Source organism: Pithys albifrons, chromosome Z (genome assembly GCF_047495875.1).
Source record: "Pithys albifrons albifrons isolate INPA30051 chromosome Z, PitAlb_v1, whole genome shotgun sequence".
In the NCBI taxonomy this organism is placed as follows: Eukaryota; Metazoa; Chordata; class Aves; order Passeriformes; family Thamnophilidae; genus Pithys; species Pithys albifrons.
The window spans coordinates 81,983,475-81,995,963 of NC_092497.1; the positions used below are offsets into that span (position 1 = coordinate 81,983,475).

General features: G+C 44.3%; 1 protein-coding gene and 2 long non-coding RNA genes across 6 annotated transcripts in view; 2 read left to right on the forward strand and 1 right to left on the reverse strand.

The window, feature by feature from the left end:
* LOC139684221 (uncharacterized) overlaps nt 1-5,099 on the forward strand; it is a 24,101-nt gene extending 19,002 nt beyond the window's left edge. The window contains exon 3 of the long non-coding RNA XR_011699888.1: nt 4,079-5,099. This is a non-coding gene — a long non-coding RNA (uncharacterized lncRNA). The remainder of the gene's footprint in view (nt 1-4,078) is intronic.
* On the reverse strand, nt 3,785-10,975 carry LOC139684220 (uncharacterized). 3 transcript variants are annotated; one of them, XR_011699885.1, is made up of 3 exons: nt 9,559-10,975; nt 8,662-8,887; nt 3,785-8,139 (listed from the first exon to the last, which is right to left on the reverse strand). It is a non-coding gene; the product is annotated as an uncharacterized lncRNA (long non-coding RNA). The 3 variants fall into 3 exon arrangements; XR_011699886.1 differs by having other exon boundaries at nt 3,785-5,195; nt 5,323-8,887; XR_011699887.1 differs by having other exon boundaries at nt 3,785-4,766; nt 5,132-8,887.
* Nucleotides 10,272-12,489, forward strand: part of SLC49A3 (solute carrier family 49 member 3) — a 29,073-nt gene continuing 26,855 nt past the window's right edge. For both annotated transcript variants that reach the window (XM_071579868.1, XM_071579869.1), the window contains exon 1: nt 10,272-10,431. In XM_071579868.1, coding sequence (XP_071435969.1) covers nt 10,303-10,431 — 129 coding nt within the window. In that variant the 5' untranslated portion in view covers nt 10,272-10,302. The remainder of the gene's footprint in view (nt 10,432-12,489) is intronic.

Below are 12,489 nucleotides of genomic sequence, written 5' to 3' on the forward strand. Positions count from 1 at the left end.
GGAGACAAAGCAGACGAGAGTAGCTTGAGGTACTGTCAGGAGGAGGTCCTCTCTTACAGTGTAGGAATCTGGTGTCTGAGTGGACAACAGGAGTTTCTGCTGCAATTCACAGTACACCACACACTTTTTTCACAACAGTGTTATTCATTTTCTGAGTGCATAGGTGAAAAGTAAGCAACCTTACCTTTATGAAATGAGTGTATACACTTCCCCATTTACATTCAAAATATAAGACCTTTCTGGAAACGTTTCAGTCTGCAAGGGAGCCCATTTGAAAATGCTGCTGATGGTGTGCTCAGTATGAAACTGAACAGCTGGATTTTAGAGCATTAATACAGCAAAATAAATTATTTTCATGGGGTTTTTTTCTTTACATTAGTAATGAGTCAGCATAATATATTGCAACACCAGACTGAATGGCTGACTGCATTTGCTTTGCTGTTGCAGTTGACATTTTTTTGACAAGCAGACAGTTCTACATGGGTTACCTTCCTATGCTCTTTGTATGAACAACTCCTCTGTGTAACACATAATGTCTCTCTTGAACACTTGTGAAGGCCATGACAACAGTCACATCTCAGTGGGATTTCTGCTGGAATAAAAAATCATTTGGGTCTACCACTGAGAAGTTTTGCAGTCCATGCAGTCTATCAGTTTTTCAAAGTCAAAGGATAATTCCAGCTTCCTAGTCTCAAGACACTTGGACATAAGCCCCTCATCATCTACACAGCAGCTAATTATTCCCTAAAAGTGTTCAAAATTGGATGTAACAATCTTGATTTTAAAAATTTCTGCCATTGAGAACATTAAAATAGTGTAATTACATTTTCAGCTATACTAGCACATGTCATGGCACAGAAGAGAAAATGAATGGTGATTAAGTTCTGATAGGGGTTAGCTTTAAAGCATCAAAAGAAACTTACACGATTGTGTGGAACCATAAGGAGAATTTAAAATCATAACCATTGAAATCTATATGAAATACTTCTGCCTTCAGATCTGGTAATTATGCATGTAAACAAGAACAGAGTATTTTCTCAAGGTGGGAAGCAACTGTGAAATTCAGCATGAGAACACAAAAGAGGTTCTTTGTGAAATACTATTCTAGTCTAACAAATGTAAAGAAAGACCTCAACTATACCCTACACATTTTCTTAGCAACTCTGATACTGTGAACCAAGAATCTTTATGGTTGGAAAATAGCAGCAAGAAAACAGGCAAGTTGTTAAACCAGCTTTTACTTTCTGGTCTGACGTAATAAAAATCCAAAAATGGTTGTTTCTACAAAACCCATGTATTTCTCATGTATTTCTGTCCAGTATCTACTTTGCCACATGAATCTCTTCTTTAGGTCTCTCTCTAAGACCTAGAGTGCCTTTCATGACCTTCAGCTCTCTTTGGTCAAGTTGACAGGGGGTCAGGAGGCACAGTGTGCTTTGTCTGCCTTGGAACTGGAGACAAGGTGCCACTGCCCAGATTAACCTCGCTACTGAGCTTTTGGAGAGCTTGCCGGAAGAAGGAATACCTGACCTTCCTCTGCCTTCCTTACATACAGTACTGTGTCTTCTTTCTGGTCTTCCTAGATACCAAGATTTACAAAATTTATAAGACATGAAGGTCATTGGGATTTTCACCCTTCCACCCAGCATGACTAAAGCTGGCCAAGAGATACAGAAAGTTACTCATACAGGTCAGAGACTTTTCCCTTGTGAAAGGCTTCCAGTGCAGCAGTAGGGCAGCTGTGCTTCTTTCACAAATACTTGCTGGCTCTCATTTTCAGTAGCACTGACTATATAAATGAGAAATATAGTCACTTTGCCATTTCTCATCCTTCTGGGCTGGTTTAGGGGCCAGTTGGCTCCTTTTATGTTTACAGGTCCACAGCTGTTTCAGAAATTAAAGAAGGTCTGAGATTACTCCCTAAACAGGTTAATTACTTCTGGACTTCTCTAAAGATTTCACATGCCACTTTCTGCAGCCGCTGTGTAATAAACATATTGAATTGCTCTTTTGCAATTACACAGACTGAAAGCAGAACGCCAGGAGTAAAGAAAGCATGCATGCCTCCATGTGCTGTGGGTGTGTGAACACACTGTGTGAACTGCGTGTTCTGCAAAGGGATTAAAAAGTCCCCTGCTGAGGATTTCTGGCACGCAGAGGTGCAAAACAGAAGAGAGGGGAATGCCCTTGTAGATCTTTGCACTGAGTTGTCTAAAATCCTCTGTCAGCCTGTATATTCCTCACCCAGTTTGTATATTTTAGCTCCTCTCTAAATCTCCAAAGCTGAAAGAAGCAGAAGGAATACATTTGTGAATCTGACTACTGAAAGGCAAAACTAAAGGTTTTTGAGAACTTCTCTGAAGTTATTAGCAATCACAAATGATGACATCATCTTTGGTGGTTTAAATTATGGCTAGGAAGGGAATTCCACTCCAGGTAAATGTCCAGCTGAGAGAGCATGCAACAGGATGTTCATCCAATCACATGGTAAATTGCACTGAAGAGAAATTGAAATTACCACAAAACAGATCTTCAGATCACTAGAAATTGAACTAAGATGACCAAACATGTATGAAAGGCACACATAAATCATCCAACCATTTTTTTTGTTGTCTTGTGGGGAGAAGGAAAATGCGAGGGGAAGGAAAAGAGAAAAGGAGAACACAGGGCCACTGTCCACAGGTATCACTGCTCTCTGGGAAGATAAGCAATGATGTGTTGAGGTATGTAACCATACAGCCCTTGCACAGTATCCTTGCAAAGCAGATTTAACTAAGTCACAGAATCACAGACTATTCTGAGTTGGAAGGGACCCACAAGGATCATCGGGTCCAACTCTTAAGTCAATGGCCCACACAGGGGATTGAACCCATGACCTTGGCATTGTTACAAGTTTTAACCAACTGAGCTAATCTCACTATGGCCCCTTGTGTGCTCTACCTGTAGAGCTCACTTCCAGGATTATTGACCGTCTCTTCTCATCTTTATCTTGGCTGCAGTGCACCTGGAATTGTAGCTGTTGCTTTCGGGGACCATCAGGCATCTAATCTTGTTTCTGATACATAGATCCTTACTTCTTTCATTAGCTCTCATTTAACACATTTCTTTGAGCAGAGAATGAAGGATAAATCTGGGAATATTTCTGAGAAAAAGCCTGTCTTTACTTTTCTGCTCTTGGGGGATAAGGGCCAGCCACTGCTGACCCAGTGAGTTATGTTTGTGTTTTTTATGTTAAAAACCAAAAATCCAGACACAATGCTGCCCTCAGGAAAGCTAATTGTCAAAATTTCCTTGTGTTTCAAAATGTAACTTGGGCACCTGCTTTGTTTGGATTTTGCTTTCACTTATTTTAAGTGAAGCGTGGCATATGGTCAGATGTAATGATTCTAAAATAGTTTCAGCTATTCATGTTTGCAAAGCCATTAAAATTATGTCTTTCCATGCAGAAAATAGAACAAATTAAATATTATTTCCATTTCTGTCCTTGAAAAATTCACTCTACAAGGCACTAATGAAGCTGTCAGTTTACAAAGGACTGATTTTTATGTAGCCAAACAAATAATTTCACTCACTTTTCCTATATGAGTAGGGAAATCTGGTATAAACCTAAATGGTTGAAACCTGGCCCAAGGACGACTAAAGAACAAAATAAGAAAATACTTTAAAATATTAGGTAATGTTTTAAGTCTTTCATTGAATGATCTTAGGCTTCAGAAAAGATTGGTAATGCAGATACAGCAATCAGGAATTTGTTTTACTTACATTCATAGAGTCCACACGCAGAAATTTTTTAAGAAATATAATTTATTTCGGCCAGAAAAGATCTGTTGTGAGATTGCATCCCCCCATTTGCAGAACAGTTACAGCTACAAAGACAAATCTGTGCTTGGCCTTGGAAGAAGGAACATCCTCACAAGGAGGAGTGAGCCAAAGTGTAGACAAGTCTTCAAAAATGTATTCTGCAAAAAATTATTCAGAGATAAGACTGCATAATGGTCTTTCACTGGTGTTCAGAGGAGCAGATGTGATTTAGCCTTCTGTGGCAGCTGCTTGCAGTTCACTTGCAGTTCTCTTACAGTGCCCTTACAGTTTTCAAGACTCACACCTGACAGAGATGGGAACAAGAGGAACCATTCCCAGGACTTGCTTCACTGTGAAGAGATTCAGCCACTGGATAACTGGTTTGCTACCCAGTGTACTGGACATGCATTGTGCTGTCTCCTATGATATTTTTTTCTGACTTGACTAGCCTGTTTTGCTCTGTTTGTCAAAGCAAGCAACTAATCTAACTCTGGAGGAAAATGTCTGGTTCAGCAGTCTGCAAACATGCCAGTGCAGTAACTTCTGCATTCCTGTTTCCTTTCCATACCAGCCAGTGACGTGGAACTTGCATATGAAATAGCCCCTTGCAGTCTCGGAGATACTTTGCGCTGGTTTGCTCTGTGCACTCAACAATTGTTCTCCTTTTTTAAAATATTTTTTGTTGTCATTTTTATTGTATGATTTTCTGCTTCATGGAGGGTCTTAGACTTGCTTTGTGACAGACTTGGATGTGAAGATGGTACTGGTTTCTTCCAATTCACTTTGCAGTTTGGACTGTGGAAACAAACAATATGCTTGCGAGCCTCCTGGTTTGCAGGATGAGTCTTCAGAACCTTCACTGCTTCAAACCACTCAAATACACACTTTAATTAGTATTAAAAGGTGCAGAATAAACAAAATCCAGGATTCCCCAGGGAAATCTTCTCATGCTTCTAATGTGAGACCTAGAGAGAAAACAGCAGTGGACAGTGGATCCATTTATGTAACAAAAGTACTTTTCACTATATCTTTGTAATGAAAATTAATTAAGACTTGCTACTTTAAACATTAAAATATTGGGAAGTGTTAAAGTAAAAATTACTTGAGCAATCCTAATTCCACCTCCACCCCCATAAACACGATCTGCACTTAATGAACCTGCACTGTCTTTAATTACACCTTCAGGTACCATTTTAATGTGGGCTCCTTAGAAGGTAAGGAATGCAAAAAATTAGTATATTAGTTTATTAATATAATATACTAGTATATTAGTATATTAGTATATTAGCCTATTTCCTTCCCCTACCCTTGAATTTTTTTTTAATGTTACCAAGTTTTAATGAAACTTGACAGATGGACAGCCTCCTCCACAGCAGTTTTATGCAAGTCTGTGGCTAAAGAGAGAGAAGGACCTATTAGCACTGCAGCACAGAAAATCTGCAGTGTCAGCAGCAAGCAGGTGATCCATGCAGCAGGAGGATATGACTAATGCCCCAGCCATGATGAAAGGTTGCAACTTACTCAGTGCTAGTCAACCCAAAGTATCTGGCTCCTTAGTTCTGCAGCTCAGGACATCTTGTTCTTTCAGTGCATAGTGGGTCACAGAGCTGCTTTTCACTATGTCACTGTTTCCAGCAAGGATGAGGTCTCTGAAGCTCCAACCAAATGCAAGAATAGGTCATCTCAGTTTTCAGGGAAAAGGGAGACATATAAGCAGACCAGCTTGGATGAGTAGACAATTGTGGCAGAACTCCAGTGCAAAGAAAGAATATACAGCTGACGGAAGCAGGGATGGGCTACACAGGAGGAATTTAAAAACATTGCCTGGGCATGTAGGGATGGTGTCAGGGAAGCCAAAGGTCAGCATGTCAATAGTAGCAAGAAAAGCTTCAACTGCTGAATAGTAGTAAATGGCTAAAAAAGGAAAATGGCAGCCAGTCACTGAGTAGGGTGGGTGATTTATTGAAAGTGGACACAGTCAAACTTGAGTAACTGGATTCCTCTTTACATAGCAAACTCTTCCAAGCCTGAGGGCCTAGGATTCATGGAAGGGAAAGATGACCATTAATGAGTGAGTTAGGAATTGCTGGAGAAATCTTAACTCATACAAGTCCATGGAGACAGAAGGACTGTGCCCAAGCCTTCTGAGAGAGCTGACTAATGCCAGCACAAGATCACTTTCAATCATCTTTGAGGAGCTATGGATACCCCGCTAACTGCAGAAATGTTTCACTTACATTTAAAAAGAACTCAAAGGACAGCCCAGGCAACTACAAGCTGTCCAGTCTCATTTCAATCCCTGGGTAAAAAAAATGAACAAGTTCTCTTGGATGAGTATTTCTGAACACATGAAGGCAAAGTAGGCAATTTGGAATAATCAGCATGGGTTTACCAAGGATAAATCACATCTGTGAACCTACCTCACTGAACTTTTTTGATAAAAGAACAGGATTTGTGGATGGACGAGAGCAATGCATGTCATTTACCACAAGTTTAGCAGCATTTTCAACTCTGTCTCACACTGTTCTTGTATTTAAGTTATGGCATTATGGTCTGAATGGGTAGCCAACTGATCCAACTTCGAACTGGGTCAGAGGGTTGTACTTAATGAGTTGTACTCTATCTGAAGGCTATTGTGGCACCTATCCTAGGACTAACCCACTAGTAGAATCCATTGCACAGACAGGTTGTGCAGTCTCCATTGTTGAGGGTTTTCAAGACCATACTGAGTCCCAAGCAAACTGGTCTGACTTCACTGTTTTCAAAGCCTAGGCTGCTAATGTATGTCTCAAACACCAATAGCCAAATAGCTGTTGAGCCAACCATGTATTGTTGGTAATAACAGCCAAGAACTGATGCTGATAAAACATTGTGAGAAACATGGCGTGGCTGGAGGAAGAGCAACATGGAGGTAGGGCAGCATGTTACTGGGACAAACATCCTTGTTGTAGGTCTTGGAGATAAACATGATACAGCACAATGCAAGCACAGGAATGGGGCTGAGAAGTGGGCATGGACTGGGTGGGTGGGTCAAGACCACCCAAGGCCCCTGAAGTCCTCCAACCTATTTTCAGGAAGGTCTGGAAGAACGGACTGCACAGGATAACTAACTTGCACAGAAAGTGAGAAACATACCTCCAGGGTGGAGAAATTGATGTATAAAAGGTACCTCCACAAAGTGTGGGTGCCCAGGCACTTCCAGAACCCTGGACATCCCATTACCTGGATCAACACTGGAGCCAAGACTGGTGATCTCTCTTTCCCCCCTTCTTCCTTTCTTTTTCTTTCCTCCTCTTCATCTCTCTGTTCCATTTCATCCTACCTCTCTGTTCAAAACCCACTGCCATTTGCTTATATACTAGGTCCAGGACTAACTTAAACCAATTTCTATGCTAAGTGTGTAATTTACTAATAAAACTTTTTAAGTTTTTGTGGATCCCTTGCCTTTTGTAATTTCTTTCAACCATGAGCATCTACAAATCTTGGATGCTCCCTTCCCCTTAAGGGTGGGATGCCACAAGTGCTGACTGTGCTTTGAACAGGAGGCTGGAATAGAGGTCTCTTACAACCTGGATGATCCTGTAATTCCAATCATAGGGGCTCAATACTGGAAAGCACTATGGATGCAGAATCCTCTCCCAACACTAAGTTGGTTTACATCCAGTTTTCAGCCAAGGTACAGACACTTCAACTACTCCATTGCTGAAAACTTTCTTTCTCATATGTATCAGTTTTTCCCTTCCTGAGAGAAAATAAACTTCTTTTTTTTTGGGGGGGGGGAAGGGGGGGCAAGGGAAGGGGGACTGTTGTTTTTTTTTTCCAGCATGGTCTTATGGTCTTTTCACTGTACAAGTTGTGTAACTGGGTCTCTTCAGTGTATTTTACATATGCTCATACATCAGAGACCACAGGAACCTCAGTACAAGTACCTACAAAACAAGGAACTAGGAACTGCTTAACTGAGAAGGACCTGTGACATCTGGCTTATACTTCCAGTTCCTGCAAACAAGAGCCAGGATGAAAATAGGGTATAGGATGTGCTGAGGTATGAGAAAAAGACAGTGACACTGGGGAGAAAGGGATTGACAGAGATACATCAGGAAGAAGCAGAGCACCAGGAAATAATTAGAAGGTGCAGGGCAGATGGGGCCCTTCTCCTTCAGCATGAATTCTACTGCTGTCCTTGGTGTGTTGTTGCCAGTAACAAGTTGTGCCCCTGTCCATGGGAGATGTGGTATAGAGCAGAGGAATGAAGTTGCACAGAGCCGCTCTGAATGCTCTCATCTTCCTGCAACCCCAGACTAGTCCTTGCAGGGTAGGTACAGCAAGGCAATACATCTAGGAGAAGCATGAGGAAAGAAAAATATTTAATTAGTTCCAGGTGTGGGAGTAAATTGTTCTGCTGATTGTTCTGCTCCAAACAGAAAAGCAGTTCTCTTCTGCTGCAGTTGTCTTTTCCCCTTTCTCTGATGCTGTTTGACACTTGATTTCTGATGTCTGCACCCAAAGCGACAGAACTCTTACAGACATCTTTCACTGTCCAGATATAACTCACTCTAGGATCCTATTTCAAGTGCAAAACAGGACACCATGTTATCTTGACATAAGAAATAATGCAGAAAGGGACTAAATAGGGCAGTCTTGATCCTGATCTGTCCTACAAATACGTGCATTTTTAGCTTTTAATGTATTTTACTAACAAAATGAAGCAGTAAAGGTGTTTCAGATGGGATACTGGTTTCTGACAGCATTATTCAGACATAATGATAACAGAGATTTTAAGCTGAAAAAAAAGGAGTGAGCACAGTGGAGATCATGTGGACAGAGCCCTAGTGAAGTTCATTTTCATACAGGGCTTACCTGCCAGCAGGAGAGACCAGGGATAGAAGGGAGTGATGGTTCTCCTGCTAAGCACTGGCTGCTGTGTCCTGCCGTCCCATACACCTGGGCCTCTTTCTAGCATGTCAGTGTACAAGTTTCTTCCCATGTGTAAGCACTTCTGCGTCAGGAGGGCAGTTAGCTCTTGCACACAAGCCAGATCACAGGATGTCTTTTCAGAGCAGGGTAGAAGTTGCTGTGCATGAGCCTACAGCAAAGAAACAGCAGTGCTTATTTGTCAGCAGCTCGTACACCAGGTACACTGGGTCAGGCATTTATAAAAAGAGGTACATGTCAATCAATAATATTACCTTAATATTTTCACTTGCTATAACAAAATGCCAACTGCTATTACTAAATGTCAACACCCAGTTCCAGCTGAGACAGACTAGAAGGCACAATCTATCAGGCAGTAAATCTTGCTTACTAGGAAACATCCTATACTTTTCTTTATCCTGAAACAGCAGGCTCGACAAGGGGTAAAAATGGTTTCTTCTCACTCCTCTGTCCACTTCCTACTCCCCCCTCACACCCCCTCGAAAATTTTCAGCTGAAGTTGCCCATGAGAGAATACTTGCATAAGGATAACCTTTCCTATCCACTCAAAGCATTTGGATTAAAGTCCTTCTCACAGTAAGTGACCCCAGCCTCTGACTGAGAAGGCAGTGTGCTCTTAGCAGGTTGTGGCGAGGAATGGCACAAGGATTTCAAACAGCTGAATAACAGATGATATAGTGGATGGTAGTATTTTGGAGGCATTTCTGGAAGCCTGTTGCCTCGGTACTCCTGAGGCTGAGCAGTGGGGGTGTCCTGGGTGTGAGGGGGTGATTACATCTCAGAGTAGGGTGAAAGACATCCAGGCACTACCTATCAACCCACCTGAAGTCATAGGTCTTATTGGAAAGCCGGGGGGGTTTCCTTTGCACTCTTGGCTTTTTCTCTGGGTGAGTTTTTGAGGAAATATCCACTACTGTGGGTGTCTCTGCACTGGGGATACTGCTGTCTGCAGCGAAACCAGTCATATAAATCCGTAGGTAAACTATATATCTCGTGGCTGATAGACCCCTGTGGGTCTTAACATCCTCTTTTATTCTTCTCTAGTCCCTCTTCTACTCCAGTAAACCATCACTCCTCGGACAGGCTGCTTCCACATGGCTTCTCCCTCCTCCTGCCACCACCAGCATCCCCAGCCGCTGAAGCTGCCGCTCCGGTGCTGCCCGAAAGCAAGAGCGTGACTCCTATGGTAAGGTGGACCCGTCGGCGGGCATTAGTGATGGCTGGTGATGCTGCTGTAGTTTTAACGACACAAGGGCAAGAAGCGTCTCCTCGCCAGGGCGTCCCACTTGACGCGCACCTCAGCAGCCCTGTTTAGGAGCGCCGAGCTCTTCCCCGATGAGAACGCGGCGGGGCACACGTGGGGTTCCGCGGGCACGGCGGCCGGACCCGCGGGGAAGGGCGGGCGCCCCGCTCGGCGCAGCCCCGCAGGGAGACAGGGCGGTCAGGCCGCGCCGTGCCGGGCCTGGGCGGTGGCACAACGGGGACCGGGGCCTCCCCTGGGAGGCCGGAGAGGGCGGAGGGGCGGGGCCGGACGTGCCGTGCCGAGCCGAGCCGAGCCGAGCCGCGATGGAGGGTACCGAGGCGACGAGCCTGCTGGGGGAACGCAGTCTGGGGAGGCTGGCCGAGTTCAAGGCGTACCGGCGGCGGTGGCTCCTGCTGGCCGCCGTGTGCCTGCTGAACTGCTCCAACGCCATGGTGAGTGCGGCGGCGGCGGCACCGCCCGGCCCGGCCCCGCGTCCCTCGCCGAGGGAGTGGGGCGACTGGAGCTCCCGCGGCCGACTTGGGGCGGGAGGGCGGTGGGACGCTCCGAGGGGCGAGCAGGGTGGTGGGATGGGGCGCAGCCGCCGGCAGCACCGGAGTGCCCGAGCAGAGGCGGAGGCGCAGCGCAGGCAGCACACCCAGCTCGCCCTTCTCCTGCCTTTCTGTGCAGGGGCTATAGAGAGCAGCTCTGCCGGCTGCTGGTGCTGCGGAGGCAGGACGGGCGGACTTTGCTTGTCGGAGCCAAAACCCCCTCCTATTTCTTCCTAGAAGCAGCCAGACAATCCTCAGGGCTCTGTCCCAGTGCCCTGTCTCAGATCCGCCCCCTCACCTGGGAGCTCCGTGATTCTGTTGTATGCGCAAAGCAGAGAGAAGCCTCAGCCTTGCCGTGCCGTAGGGACCCAATAAGTGGCTTTTCCTTTTGAACTTTGTTTCTGTGGTTACGACCTCGGCCCGTACGCTTCCTTTCCTCACCGGTGGGATCCGGGGCTCTGAGGGGTGGGGACAGGGGCAGGGCAGGATGGGGCGGGAGGTTGTGTGTGATCTCCCAGAGCACAGCAGGAAGTACTGCAGCGTCAAGTCCGACTGGGATGAAGCCCAATGTGTCCTGGAGCACAGCAGAAGTGGCTGCCGAGTCCCCTTCATAGGCCATAGGGAGACACAGAATGTATTCAGCGTCTGTGAGGGTCACATGTTTCAAGGCTAAGAATAGCAGAACAGTGTTGAAACGCCGTGGGAGAGGAGCAGGGCTTGGCTCGGCCTCATTGCTGGCCTGTGACAGTGGATTTGTTTGGTCAGAAAAAGGGCAACTGTGTTTCGTTTCACGGTTTGTTGTGCATGCAGGACACTATAGGAGTGATTCTGCAGTAAACAGGTAGTCATGTGAACTTCTTATTGGCTACCCTTACTGCCTTACTCTGAAGGACTGGGGAAAAAATGGGATGTCAGATCACACCTCACCTGTTGAACAGATTTAAATTAAGTTCTGTAATTATTGAGATCAACTCATAGATTTTCCAAGGCTTACTGTACAAGATAGAAGCCCAGATCTTTGCTCATCAAGTTACTGAGGACGTTGTTGATAATTATCAAACTGATGTAGAATTATTCATGTGCTTGAGGATTACCATGCTGTGAATGCAGAGTGGTTGACAGACAAGATCAGGCCCTGTAACCTGGAAACATTTAAACGCTGGAAGGAGCATTAGGTGTTACATGATGCAAGAGTGCTGGAGTAGAGAAATGGAAACTCATAGTCAGAATTTCACTCTATATGGGGAAAAAATAGAATGCACTTTCTCAATAGAAAATCCATGTATCCTTTAAGAGTGTAAAAGTACTGCCTGGTGGAAAAACTCCACTGCTTGCATGTAGTTACATTGACACAGCAGAAGAAAAAAACCCACCCTTCTAAAATTGGACACTGACAGCATGGGTGAAGGTAGCTGTACGAAGCCTTTTCAGGAATGTGCTGTCAGATTTTGTCTTTGCTGAAACCGTTACAGTGAAACTGGAGTGTTAGTTAAAAAGATCCTTTTAGTGCATGTGGAAGTGTAACTGTGTTCTGAGTCATGTTGCTGAAAACTTTATAGACCTGCAAGACTGAGCTGTTGTCTGCCTTCTTGTTCTCGTGACAACTTCCTGACTGTCCGCAGTATTATTTTTCAACAGTATGAAATTAGGCTGAAACTTCATTACTTCAGAACTGGATGCCTAGTCCTAGAGTGGAAATACTGTTTCTAAGTCATTGCAAAGGTCTGGAATGGCAAGTATGCTGACATAAAAAGTTGGAATCAAACATTTACTGATGGTAAAGTTTCTCCTCAATGTTCCTGATAAAAATCACATTAAAATGGAGTGACTGAAAGTCCATGAAATCAAAATAGTTGGTTGCTGTTTAAAAATTTACCAGTTCTGTTGTGTGAAAAATTGCCTTGCAAGTTAAGCTGTTTCCTCAATTCCTGTGCAATTGTTGCATGCAACACTTTGTGCTGT